Genomic DNA, 14,903 nt, shown 5'->3' on the forward strand with positions numbered 1-14,903 from the left:
CATCACGCTTTATTGTAGTGACTCTGCAATTCTATTCAGCCTGCATTAGGGCAAAAAGCCACGTCAGTGCACACCCAGGCTTTCTGACCGTCAGTTATACCACTTCTTGAACAGTGTTTAACACGGTCTTCAATGAGGTGCAACATTAGAAATTCCAGGTTTTCTTTATCCTAACAACCATCCTTGCATTCCCCAGAATTAGGCATACTCTACTACTGTTCAGTAAATGAGATCAGGGAGGGTTAGATGCAGCTGGCTACAGTGGGTCAGCTTAGATTGAAGTAGGTTTAGACTGCTGAGCCGTCATGTGATTGGCATCATAAACTGACCTCAACAAACTACTTATAGCCTGAAGAGCTTTGATGTTGACAAACGCCAGCCTGATGACAAACTGGAGTCACACTAAAGGCTGATGAATAAATGGATAAGACAAAAACACCTGTGGACTAAAAAGCTACTTTCACACAGCTTTCCTGCCGTTTTTTAGATGTGACACGTTTGACAGATTAGACAAGGCAACAGAGTTTTATAATCAAGCCTAACACTATAAGGCCATCCTGATCTGTCTTAATTATGAATTAAATAAAAAATTGCCAGATTATGTGTAAAGCTGCCAGAACAGAAAGTGAGAGATGGTTCTAAAATAAAATGTGGTCAACTAGAGTTTGCATGAAAAAACAATGTATTCAAAAACTGTGAGAGAACCTGAGAGAAGGACAAACATGAGGAAAAAGGAAATAAAAGCTTTGATGTAGGGATATCTGCAGACTGAAGTTGGTATAAAAAGTGGATGTAGGAGCAGCGGATGTTTCCTAAACCCAGTAGGGGCCTTTTGTCTCTGTTCGCTCGCCAATAAAATCTAACAAGGTCCGAAGAACGTGACAAACACAGCTTAGAGGTGAACTCCCTAACAGCCACACAGGAGAGACACTAGCAACCCATATTTGTCATAAGCTTAAAAGTAAAGATTTGACACGACTAACTGCATGTCTTAACCATGAGGATGCTGTTATGTGTGTTGTGAGCTTATGTTCCGATCTGACACACAGTTGTGATCACACTGCAGGAAGGTTGTGAAACACTTGGACAATACAGAGCTTAGATCTGCTAAATAAAATTGGCATAAATAAAAATGGATGAGCACAGTGTTTTCTTACTACTAGCAACTGGCTCAAGTACATGCCTCCACACAAGATCAGCTCCTTCTTTATCTCATTATCTCTGGCTGACGTGCACACACAGCTGGTTAATCATCCACAGAGAGGTGAATGGTGAAATAAGCCTCATAGGTAGGTTCATGTTTTCCTTGAACATGCAGTGCTGTTACTACCAGTCGAAGCTTATAATCCACCCTGACTCTGACCAACTGCAGAGGACGCAACATTTGCTTGAACTGCATCATGTCTGTCTGCCATATTGTTTCATGCACACAAGAAGGAGTTGGAGGAGAAGGCCCGTGTCATCGGTGAGGAAGAGAGGGAATCGGAAGGAAGGGGAGGAAAAAGAAGGAGGGGATGTGGCGTACCTCTTCTAGGGATCTCCTGCAGGGGGATTGTGTCCCCTCCCCCATCATAGGGCAAATAGGGATCGGCTGCTGCGTCCTCCTCCTCCATGTTGACAGCTTAGATGAGGCTAGGCTAAGCTAGGCTAGGCTTCACTATGCTGCGTGTGTGTCAGTCCCTGCAGCCGCTGCCATGTTTACCAGTGGAAGACAAGCAGGGCTGTGTAAGCAAGACCGCGCATGTGTGTTTGAGTGAAAGAGAGAAGGAGCATGTGTGAGTGTGTGAGAGAGAAAGCAAAGTCCTCTCTCCTTCCCCCTCCCTCCACTGAGCCTGAGTGCTAAAGCTGATGTAATCACACACACACACACACACACACACACACACACACACACAGGAAGAGACCATTATTTACAGGGAGGTGAATAATGGAAGCTTCCATTCTAGCAAGTGCACAGGGATTATAGCAAAGACTATAAATGGAAGTTTTATAATATTAGTGTTAAGTATGAAGAGCTTAAGGATAGATGTCCAAATAAGTAAACTGATATTTATTGATAATACTAATAATTGCTCATATCAGTTGCAAATACTGTATAAGGATTTTCAGTTTTTTTTATGCTGAATATGATAGAACAATTCTTAATGTTGTGTTGTTATCCAGGTAATTTTTGTCTACATCATTTATGTTGTAAAACACAATAGAAGTCACACACTAAACGACCACCCCAAGTTATTTCTGCATTTACCTCTGTCCATAATGCAATGCCAATACACAGGAAAACCGATGATTCTCCTACTGTGTGTGTAAAACTAACAACCAAGCCAGATTTAGAAAACAAAAAGAAATGGTATAGTGTTTTAGTATTTGTTTCTGTTCTGCCCATTCTGTATACTGAGCAGACAGTAAGAATTTTAAAGTTATGGCTTTATTGTAGAAAAGGCTACACGAACTGGCCAGTGCTGTAACAGCATTTGGAGCAGAGCACCAATTTCCCAACGCTACAACATCAAGCCAACAGTCCCTGTATTACACGCTCCCAAGGCCAGTTTGGAGAAGCTTGAGTTAAGGGGGAGGAAACCGGCAATTCAGTCCCAACAGGATGTCAAAACAGCAAGAGAAATATGTGACTACAGATTTACCTGTTATGTTATAGACAAAATATCTAGCTAGGTCACTTAGTAGCGGCCAAATAAGGCATAGCATAGCATATGTGTCATAATGCAAGATAGACATTAAATGCTGTAAACCACTGCTGCCTGCTTTCTACCCTTTCCAGTATTAAAGTACTTGGGTAAAATCCACACGGGGTCGCAGACAATGCATTTGAATGTAAACTTGGTATAATGATGGGTTATCATATGAAACAATGAAGTTAGGCAAGGTACTTCTACATGCTTTGCAGTTCCCACGCTTTAACAATGGTAGCCTGACATTTCACATGATTTGATGTTGTCATTGCGATAACATAAAACAGTCTGTTACACTTGAGAACCCCATGGACCCTTACCTTTTAGCAGGGCTACCACTGCTTGTCAGTGGCACAGGTGATGTTTGCCATAATTTATTAACTCCCTCCTCAGCAAGTCCACATAAGGAAAACCACAACATGAAGTCTGAAACTGAGAAACCTCTTCAGTCTCTGTAATCCAGTAAGTTATCGGAAACCAAATAAATGTGTTTCACTTCAGGAACCAATGGTTTCCAAACCAATGTGGTGTTAATCTCTTTTACTTCTTCCAAGTCTTCCAGAAAGTTTCAGTAACATTCTCCATTGGACAGCTCACACTGCTGTCTTAGCAAAGAGGAGGTCTGTGTTTTTACAAACCCAACCCTCACCACTATGTAAAAATAGTACAGGGAGCAGTAACTTCAAGGAAGGCGATCTAGAGAGTTCCTGAAACACTAGCTCCCACTTCACCGTCAAGAAGCCAAACTGATTCATGAGAATGTCAGTACGTTTCTGGGTGGAGCACATAAATCAAGTCCCGTGACACAGGTAGGTGGAGTCCAGGTATGGAATATAGCACAATATAAAATGAGCAGCTATTACCTTAGCTTTTGTTAAGAAAAAAGCAGTTATCTAATTCTTTCAGTAATTCAAAAATATTGTATGAGAATATCAGGTGGTGTGTGCATGTTGCAACATTTTACTAAAGTTTACTCTCTGTTAGTAGCAGTGGGAGAATATGTTTTAGTAGGTGAACAGCAAAACCCACACTGCATACCACAACCCATTCTATCTCTATTAGTACATTGTATAGACTTCATGAATATTGTATGAAATACCCCAAAGAAATGCTATCAAAATCAGCAACAACTCCCCAGAAAGTGAATTCTGGTGATCCTTTCACTTTCCTCCAAACTCCAACAATATGTAGAAATTCACACTTATGATCTGATTGTCTAAGAAACAATTTTATCTTAAAACCAAATTAAGAAATTGACAAGGTGATTCTGACAATGTAAAATGTACCACACAATCTGTGTTTTGGTTAATACTAAAATGTGTTTAAGTAGAGAAGAAAAATAATAAATCAACTGTGGTATTGCATTCTGTGTTCAAAGAGGGATTTCACATAAATGAAAAAGCACATCTCGAATGTTAAATTAAACACAAGAAACATACGACACCTTAGCTGCAAGCCAGAAGGGAAAAGGGAGAAATGAAAATGAGTCACTCTCAGCATATTTACTTAGGCAAGAAAGAACAAACGGTGTTAATGGGATACCCGATTGTACCACCCAGAGTGCCAATGAATGAATGGTGACTGTAGTGGAGTGACAGGTATTATATTTGTGTTGCGTGTAAGCCAAACAAGCAGTATGGCAAAGATTCCTTCCAGCAGTTTAACTCTGAATGAAGTAACAACCATTAGTTATCTCAAGCTGCAAAAGTGTATTCACTTGCACAGCATGCTTCATCTAAGCTATAGATTTAAAAACACACAGAGGCTCTGCCACATGTCTGTACTATTACTACCACATACCCCACATCACTAGAGGAAAAACAAGTGGGCTACTCAGACCACAGTCAACAGGAAACTACAGCATTAAAACTGTGGCCAGGGCAAAATATTGGTTTGAAAGAAGACAAAAAAAAAAAAAAAAGATACAAAACTAATGACTGCAGGTGAAAATACATCAAAGTAAAATAAAAGAAATCTAGGATCTTACAAGAGTTTAGTTAGGGGATGCCTAAAAAAACTGCCATTTTTAGGTTATTAGTTTAAATTTACAAATAAATTCAATAGTACAACTTTCAATAAAACAATAAACTGTATAATTATAGGTCTTAGTTAGCAGTTCTATTTATAAGCCTTTCCTCCCTTTTTTTTTGGAGAGCAACATATAATTTACTGAATTTTTCAGTTTCTGAGACAATTCCATTTACTAATAGGGATGAGAAATGCATCTGGAACCTGTGAGAAGGCCAGGAAGTAGAATTATAGAATATTTTTCTTTCAAGCCAAAGAATTAGCCTTCACCTGGACTCTTAGAGCAAGTTTCTTACTTTATTCACCTGAGAAAACTCTGTATGCTAAATGCAGATGTTGGCATGTGATTAAAGCTCAGAAATCTTACTTTTGAAATCTGAATTTTTTTTTAAAGCACCTGAGTCAAAGAACAGCAACAGATATGAGCGGACACACACTAAGAGCAAGGTAAGATACAACTAGGGTAGCATTTATGAGCTTTGTATTGAAATGTTCAATTTTAGACAAAGAAGCAGCAACAGCAGGAATAAGGATCAGTTCGGAGAATATGGATCTAGGTTCATCAAGCCCGGGTCATAGAATGGAAGGTCAAGGGGCACAGATTTGCAACCAATAAATATCTGGATGAGTCATTTAAAGGTTTCCCACTCTGCCTACCTGGGGAGGCAGCATCCCCATCCAGCAGGTTGTCATCCTCAGTGGTGTGAAAGTCCATGATAACGCCAGCTCCATCCAGCAGTTCCTCGTCACTGCTGGCACTGGCGATGCTGTTGTAGCTGTTCCTGCAGTAGCCTCTGTGGTACAGCTGCTCCGACTCCATTTAGCAACACGCCAGTGCCCTGGATGATAAGGAGGGTGGGAGGGAGTGAGGGAGGGGGGAAGTGATGAAAATATACACACAGTGTAGTGAGGAGGTTGGAGTTTTGAAGGTGAAGTGGTCTGTCAGTACAGAGGTACGGAATACAATTGGTTGTTTCTGTGCATCGTCAGTAGAGTGAGGTTGTGATGGATTAAATCATTGTCATTACACACATAAAATTAAACTTCAGTCGAACAGGATAAAAGACAAAATGCCAGCTCAGAACAAGAAGCTAAGGGTGGCAGGTTTATCGTGAATCTAAACTTACTGGGTAAGAAAGCTCTGGGTAAGAAACATATTTTTGAGGATAAAGCAACCAGCAGCTTTGCTGCAAAACCAAAAGAGCAAGAAAGTGAGAGGACATACTTCTCTACAGACAATCTGAATATTCCTGTATCTTGATCATGTGTGCAGGTTTTTCTTATTTGTTTGTTGTTTAAGGCAGTCATCTTCATATTTGAATATACAGATTAAACTGTGTGTGAGGCAAAGTCCTGCGTGTGACATGTTTTTTTTTTTGTTTTTACTAATAGATTTGTAGGAAAAGGAAACATATTAAAAACATTTTAAAAAACACATTTTTGCAGTTGCAGCTAACCTTGAGAGATGAGTAGAATGGTTTGGCAGAAATGACTAAGCCAGTGAAATGCACAGTGATCAAAAATAAAGTGATTAAAAAAGGTAGTGCTGAAAAAAAAAAAAATATGTGCAGGATGTCCTAAGATGAATTTGCACGGTCAGAGTGTGTGAATCTGAATGATTATTTTCAAAATATGCAGTTGAGAGTTTATGTTTTAAAGACAACGTATGCAGCTGAGAATAATATAACAAAATAAAAAGCCTTTCTATTTGCTGCACAGACAGGTGGTGACTCACAGATTAAGATGACACTCTCTACAATGACAGGATGACTGATAATAATTCTGCTGGACTATAGAGAGAAGCATCAACACAAGCTCTCAAACTGCACCCCTCTGTGGACAAGGTGGAAACTACCACAGCAGCTCAACCTAACCACACGTGACTCAGGCAGTGACTGATTTGACCTAAAATGTTCCTCACCAGGCCAAGCACAATGACACTTCAATAACGCCTGCAATGAAATGTACCCAGACAACATTTATAGAGTATATCAGCCTAGAGGCAGAATGAGTCACAATGTAATAAAGCAAGAAAAAGACAGAAATAGTTCAGCACAAAGACATCTGCTGTGCCCTGGTGCTGTAGCCTGACTGATCTTCACTAATCTTTTTTTGTTTGACTGTTGTCTCCATTTTCTTCAGTATCTCTGTGGAAAACAGAGCTGGGCCTAAGAGATTTCTAAGCTCCCTGCCTTTCCATCTGAGTAGATATGACTACCTACTTAATCTTGATTTTTTTAGATGGATTTTTTTTCCCTGCAGTGTGCAAAGTGAGATTCAGAAAAGGCCAGAAGTGAAAGGAACCATGAAAAAAGAAAGTCGGTGTCAACTCAATCAATTTAAGAAGTAGATTCCTCTCAAATGTTGAAAACTTCTACATAAAAATGGTCCCCGTATCCAGTGTGTGCAGGAATTATAGAAAGATTAAATGCCAAGGAACAAGAATTATGTCTCTCTTTGTATGACAAATTGTGTCTGTGACTGTGTCTGAGCCTGTGTTTCAATTTGTATGACAAATGATGTAAAATACATTTTAGAAAGAGTTTTAGGATGAACCAAACATTAATTTACTAGTGTAAAGTTTAAAAATATCAAATACGTTGACTGAGTGTAGTGCTGAACAACAACATAAAAAGCAAAAAAGATTTGACACACACATGACATGACAAACATGGTACAGGTCTGCCAGTCAGTCTCTCCATACAGCACAGAATCAGCATCAACTTAGTAGAGGCAGTAATAGCCTGAAACAAATCTGGGGGGGGACAAAACTGAAGATAAGATAAATGTAGATGAATAAGAAATAAATGTTACAAACCACATTTTAATCTTTGGAAGAAGCACATTTGTCCTCTACACCATAAGAATGATCAGCCACTACTTTTGTGAATATGCTCCCCAAACTTTCATGCAGCCACTGGTCATAGCTTTTTCAACTACTGACATACCCTGCTAACAGAGTTACCAGCGTGCACAATCGAACCCCCCCAGATAATCCACGTCTCTTTTGATCAGACAAAAAGGACACACATCCCACCACTGCTCAGATCTCTGCATTGGCTACCAGTGGCTGCCCAAATCGGATTCAAAGCTCTAAGTCTCGCCTAAAGAGTGGTCAACTCAACAGCACATTCCTACCTGAACCCCCTCATCCAGGTTTACAATCCCTCTTGCTCATTGTGCTCTGGCAACTAAGGCATCTGGTGGTTGCTTCCCCAAACAGCAACAGATCTTAAGCAAAGCTCTTCAGCTCAGTGGTCCCATGACTTTGGAAGAAATGGCCAACTTCTGCACGCTCAGCAGCTTCAGCCCCAATATTTAAGAAACTGTAGAAGAGGGAAGTCTTCTGCAACTTCCTATGAGAAACTCTTCCTCCAATCTGGCACTTTCTCCTCAGGAAACGGACACATTCTCGTGGTACATTAAATGTCTCCCTCCTAAATTTCAAGGTCCTGTTAATCACTTTGGATAGAAGCATCTGCAAATGACAACCGTTCTTAGGGTTAGCTTTAAAGAAAAATCTGCGTTACACAAAGCCGAAAACTGCTGCTATACTTCCTGTTTCAGGCTGAAAACACATCGCACAATTTAACACACCCCAATCAGTGATGTCACTCGAGGCATTTCTCCCACTTTGTTTGTGTGCAGTTGTTTTGTTTCCTCACTATGTTTTTTTCTACTCGGATCCCTGTAGTGAGAGGAAAACTTGAGTGAAAACCATCAAGTTCTCCATTTAAACCTTTTGACGGACAACGGAGTTGGAGTTGAAATCTCACAATGTCACCTAAAAAAAAGATTTAAAGTATTTCATCATGCTTTGTGCTCACTCTGCTCTGCACAGCGCTTTGAGTGTTAGTAATTATTAAGTTAAAATAAATGAGATTGCTCCAAAATGTAATTAAGCACTGAAATTCTTTGCTTGGTAAAAAGGGGCCACTCAAAGACCTTCAGAACCAAATGACTCTGCACTGCTCCAGTGCTGTTGTGAGGCTTCACAGGATGCACCAAGAGCACCTCCCCACAGAAAGATCAGTTTTGAAGCACATGTCTACTAAACATATTCAAAAAAAGGTTATAAACTGTAGCTTCAAATTTTCATAAAATGATAATGTGAAAATATAAATATTAATATTTTAGAGTCAGACAACGATACTGTACTTGCAACAGAGTGATAAAGAACTATATCCAAAGACAAAACCAAAAGTTCTGCAACACGAAGCAGCCCCCACAGAGCCCAGATCTTAACATCCTGGGGGTGGTCTGACAGCCCATGATGAAAGAGAAGACACAAAATGGAGCAAATTAACAGGTGAGTAAGTTCTCCAAGATGACTGAGGTGATCAAATTATTGAGCATCTTGAAGGTAACTGATTATACTGTAAAGATTTGGTGCAGTTTAAAATGCAAATAGTGAATTTTTCTGTTTACTCCATTCACCACAGTTAATCACTCACCTCTGCAAAATACATTTGGACACATTGTTTTGACAATGAAACTATAGGGGCTGGCAAAGGACAAAAGGCTTCTGCAAACGGCAACAGTGAAACCGAAGACCACTAATCCTCACTGGAACAAACCCCAATGTGAGGAGAGAAAGAAGAAGAAAAACTCTCCCTGTGCCAACAATGACACTGATTCACCATGAGACATGACTTCCATTTGAGCTACATCAAATCAGCGAGAACAGGAAATCCAATTTAGTTTGTTTGCAGAGTCAATGATGAGGCAGAGATTCCAGGTGAACTAGAGTTGCATTTTGACCTCTCGTTAAAATGCAGTCATAAAAATTTGCTTTTCAATCATTCTGCTTCCTCACACAAAATTTTCTTTTGGATTCAAACTTAAGTTTATTTTAGTGGTTCTGAGATTTTAAGTCAACAGCACAGCCACAGTGCTGAGTCATGCAGCATCGCTAACCAGCCCAAAGTAAAGGGACAATCTAAAATGCATATTTTATGTGTATAATTTCAGGCAGACAGATCTGATATCAAATGAGTGCTTTAATTAGATTTTACATCTCTCCTCTTTTTTCTTTGTGCTGGTGACCTTTTATCACTACATTTATTCATGAGTCTGCAGTGTACTCGTTTGCATTTCCAACACTTATTTGTAATAGAAATTTAAACATCAATTATGTCAAGGCGAGCAGAGTTTGTGGATTACTGAGAAGCTACTTCCTTACAAGACAGACTTAGAGGAGGAGTACAACTAAAGGAGAGGGAGGAGCATGTGTGATGGTGGATAACAACAGAATAATCAGCAATGTCAGAGACAAGTTGAGCAGCGAGGGGCCTTATCTGGTCACTATGGAGGTGTTGCCCTGGCGACCGTTACTGGTATGTGACTCAGCATTTTGCCCTGCCTCCAACTGACAGGCTCACACCTCCTCCATACACAAAAAGTTGACACACATCCTTCAAAAGGCAGCAGACAATCGATGTATGGATTGCTCTGTAGCAAAACATCCACTCTGCAGCAGCTCCATAACAACAGGGAGCTTTCACTCCTTGACATTACCATATCTTCAACAACTTGGAGCTAATCAGAGGCCAGTGGCTAAGACTGTCTCACTAACACTGACTCACTGCTGTCGTAGTCATGTTTGAAAAATATACAGTTCACAGAGAAAAACATACAGAATGCAACAAAGAGCTCTATGTTTACACTCAATATTAAATAGATTATAATTTTAATTTTTGCTTTATAGGAATTTAACTAAAGAAAATATTGGATACTTTTCAAAAACAATAATTCAAATAACAAATTCAAATCACTAATCACTACATCCCAAATGACTTCTTACTTTTTTTACCAGTGATTAGCCAATTTGTAATTTGTAAATATACACAGGAAAGTAAAACTTTCCATTAAACTGTGAATTTCCCATCTGACAATAAATATTCTTTTCATTTATTAGGGAATGTGTTTAATTACTTTTTAAGTTCTCTATAGAATTAGGCCATTATCACAATAGTAACTAACAAACTTCCAATCAATTATTAATTAACATTACATAGAAACTATTAATTTTAGCTTCTTGAGGAAGCCAAGTGCCTAATAAACCCCTCTACATCGTCTTTGTGGAAAGGCTGCTCATGTACAGCTTGTGATGGTGTACTGTACCCACCAGGTTACATTTTATTTATAGTATAATGTATACAGTATAAGTGACAATTAGGGCATAAACTAAATCTAATTTAGCAGGCATACAATTAAGGTCAGTCAGCTCTCAAGTGCAAAACCCAAAATGTTGGGAATGTTTTGGACAGATTGAATAAATCAAACATTAAATCATATTATCTTATCAATGATGTATCAGTAGTGTCACATGTGTCATCTAATAAAAAGGCAAAGAGCAATGTTTTTTTCCACCCATCTACAACTGACCCTTTTGGATATTACCAGATAAAAATACACTGACCATTTAAGTTCCAGTTCAACTGATGAGGAGATATGCTTCATTGTCTTTGCTTTTTATCGTTTTCAACATCTATAGTTGCTGATCACATTAAGAAAACAAAGCTATCAATTGGGGAAATATATCGACTAAGTACAAAAACTAAAAAGGTTACTCAGTAGGAAAATTATTTTTTGCTGCACCCCAAATGCATGTGTGTATGCACTGTTTGCACGAGAATTAACTTTTACAGTATCAATCAAAATCATCCTGCTCTCTCAAAGCGATTTCTAACCTAAAAATGAATTCTGGAAAATGTATAAAGCCTGCTATATATGGCCGCCAATGAAAGTAAAGGAGACTAAGCCATCCAAGAAACACTTGATTGTGCACCTATCAATGACGCTTTATCAGTTTCATCTAGCCCTCGCCAGGCTGAGAATTTTATTTTACTTGGGAAACAGCAGTGGATACATCCCTGAATATTAAAACAGTCTAGTGAAAATATAAAAGTTCTTACAAGTTAATTAAAATGTTTTAATTCCCCGTCATTATGTGCTACTGTTAATTGAAATATCACCAAGAGATTGGACCTGTACTATAAAACAAGTTAATTATTCTTATTCTGGCCAACTTATGGTTATCTGGCTTCACTGAGCCAAACAGTGGTCCTGGATAACTGGTACTATGAAGCTGGTTATCAAATGGGTACATGCAACCTAGATTTCCCTATCTTGCTATGAGCTTGTTCAAGTAAAGCAGGTGGAGTTGGTGGCTTTGCAAGAAGCTTGAATGATATACTTGGTATAATATGAAGTTAAATGCTGACTGATGTGAGGAAATTTAACTTAAGCCAGCAATCTATTAAAAGACAAGAACAAAAGTTTCTATTGAGTCAAAACTATTTCACTGATCTAAAAATATCCATTGCTCTTTATTATCTAGCACATTGTACCGTTATAGCTCTGTTGTTCCTTTCCAGATCCTGAGTTAGGTTTTTATTTCTCTGGCTGGTCAGTGTTTGGGCTGTTGATATGTGTTGTTCTGAAGTTAACCTTTTCCAGAGCAGGTTAGCCGCACTTAATACCACGTTACCATGGTGATGTAGCGCGGCTAAAAATTATCTAGCTTTATGACACCAGAAAACCCAAATTTGGCATAGAGTTAGCTGGACAACCAGCTGGACAAGCAGCTAACAAAATGCAAATTGAAAATTTTCAATGCAAATTCTTGCTTTGCAGTACCCACTCTAGGTCTCATTTCACACTGGCTATGGGAAGTTTAGAGTGATGTTTAAAGCAAGGATATAAAGTGAAATTCAAGACAAGGATCTAGCATGTTGAGAAACATCTGGGTCTTCACTGACCTTGGTGCTCTACCTTCTACTTTAATATGAACAATATAGCAAGAAAACTATATGGCATGTGAGCTGGGACCTAAACAGTTAAATGACACGACTGTCAGACTGTAAATGAAGCTAATGCAGAACAGAAGCAAACACTCAAGACAGACATAACACAATCAGGAGCACTGATTAAACCAACAGATAAAGTTAATCAAATAAGGACCGTGGAGACAGCTTTGGTATGACCTGGCTGTAACTGCTTGGCAGAAAGAGTAAATAGCTGGACAGCTGGCTATTCAGTCATCATTAATACACAATAAAATATCTGCACAGAGTGGAAAAACATACTAAAGAGAAACTTTTGCCATTATCACTAATTAAAACTGACAAGAAATATCTTTAACATGCACAGTCCTGATTAAGGCAAGATGAGGTGGAAGAGATTAATAATAATAAAAACACATTTTGTGTTTTCAGTTATCATTTATGTTCTACCTGTTCTGACAGTAGTCTTTTTTAATGCGCTTGATGCCAGTCCCGGCTCCACATAAGAATTCACTGCTTTATGAAATATATATCTGTTTTGGACTGTTGGTTGGCAATTTGAAGACATAAGCTTAGTACTATGCTCTTTGCTGAGCAGTTTTTGCTTTTTATTTGGACATTCTAAATATCGGGTTGATCATAAATGTTATCAGAAACCGATTTATGATAAATGAAAATAGTTCAATTCAAATTATAAAAATAGGTTGAAATATGTGGCAATGATACAATACTTTGTGCATATAATGCCAACAAACATGACAATAACACTCAACTGTCATTTTCACACGTTGTTATCTTGTTTTAGGCAAAGTACAAAAGCAAATATAATAAAATCTACAATCTCAGCAAAATCAACAATCTGTTTATTAAAACTTAACCTGAGTCTAGGTTCAGTCAATGCAAATGGGTTTAGGCTGTAAATGTTATGGTAATGTGGCTGTGGTTTATGAATTATAATTGTCTCTCCACAAATAAACATAAAATAAATGCTCAATTATTCTGTTGGTGGATTGCTCCATAAGTTGTATAGAGGAATATAAAAAAAAATCGGGAAAAACTGCCATTGCAACTTATATTAGAGTTACAAAATAAGCCAAGATGACATTTTAAAATGCTTAATTTATCGAAGAAAATTTTCAGAACTCAGAAATAGAAAATTCAACTATAAGACTATGACAAGTAGCAAAAGAGATTGAATCAATTATCAAGCTAGTTGCTAAATAACTGATTGACTGATTATCTAAGTATTATTACATTAAAGAGGGGAAGTCTGGGGGCTGTATGGTCATGGAAAGGATTGGTTATTTTCAGCTGACAAGCAATTCATAATCAATGCAACAAAATATTAGACAAACGCCACTAACATAAATTTGACTCAACTTTCTACTCTTCACTTTGTCCGCTAGTTGTTTTGACACCCTAACAAAAAAAAAACGTTAAATTGGGAAAATCTGGACTTTAAGTTACATGGCTAAATTTCTAGACCAGATGCACAAGCAGAAGACCGTTTCATTTTCAATGCAAACGATGAAAAACATCTATGACACAGCCAGTAAGCAGCAAAAGCCCGACGACAGCCTTTGCAGGAAGCACTAACACACTCTGCAGCGTTAAAAGCCGCGCATGCATTAACGTTCCATCTGCATTAGCGATACATGGCAAGAGAAAATGGCAAAACGGGTAATTTCATGGGAACTGTTTGTACAGTTTTAGTTTCACTCAGCTGCAGCTTAAAGGCCAAAGCGTCAGGTTATCCCCAAAATGTATTCAGACGTGCACACGAGCTAGCGGCGAATTTCCATTAAATTCACCCAAACTGAGCAGCGCCGAGTATAGCCTCCAAACTAGCCGAAGGTAACGCTAAGCTAGCACCTGTTCGATTAGCGACAGAGATGTGAAATCAACCAGTGAGTTCACGAAATCTGACAGCGTTAGGAGGGTGGGTGGACGGCCGGATGGCTCGAAGGAAGGATGGGCTGATGTGAAACGTTATGTCTCAGCTGGACAAACACACGTCTTGATTCTCCAACACACACTTAGCTCACCAACTGTGTTAACGTTAGCCAAGGAGCTGTGGGCGAAAAAAAAACCTTAAGTTACCTTCCTGATGCCGCAGTTCCAGCTCGGACACAACAATTCATCCTCCTCCTGAGTTGAGACGAGGGTTTATTTTTTTTCTACACGGGTGGATGTGACACTCTGCTCATCATGATGGTGTTTGCTTTTTTCGGTCCCATTCCTGTGTCAGTGACGTTCACTTCCTGTCTCCTATCCCTGTGTGTATGTGATATTTAGTAAAGATCTCAGCGCAGCTATATAATTCTGCTTTATGGCATTAGTTTGTGCTCATTCTGCTCAAATCAAGGTCAAGAAAGTACAAAATGTGAACTTAATAAAA

The 14,903-nt window shown here is 38.7% G+C and overlaps 1 protein-coding gene across 11 annotated transcripts in view; it reads right to left on the reverse strand.

Annotated features, from left to right (window-relative positions):
• clcn3 (chloride channel 3) overlaps nt 1–14,767 on the reverse strand; it is a 36,040-nt gene extending 21,273 nt beyond the window's left edge. For 3 of the 11 annotated variants that reach the window (XM_067524196.1, XM_067524193.1, XM_067524202.1), the window contains exons 1-2: nt 14,606–14,767; nt 5,376–5,557 (exon numbers count right to left, since the gene is read on the reverse strand). In XM_067524196.1, the coding sequence (XP_067380297.1) occupies nt 5,376–5,538 (163 nt within the window). In that variant the 5' untranslated portion in view covers nt 5,539–5,557; nt 14,606–14,767. Of the gene's footprint in view, nt 1–1,525; nt 1,816–3,010; nt 3,282–5,375; nt 5,558–7,856; nt 8,190–14,605 lie in introns of those variants that run through there. The other 8 variants (XR_010915763.1, XM_067524201.1, XM_067524194.1 and 5 more) reach the window with 7 other exon arrangements.
• Between the last annotated feature and the right edge of the window lie 136 nt (nt 14,768–14,903).

This window comes from Channa argus, chromosome 12 (assembly GCF_033026475.1).
Source record: "Channa argus isolate prfri chromosome 12, Channa argus male v1.0, whole genome shotgun sequence".
Taxonomy (NCBI): domain Eukaryota; kingdom Metazoa; phylum Chordata; class Actinopteri; order Anabantiformes; family Channidae; genus Channa; species Channa argus.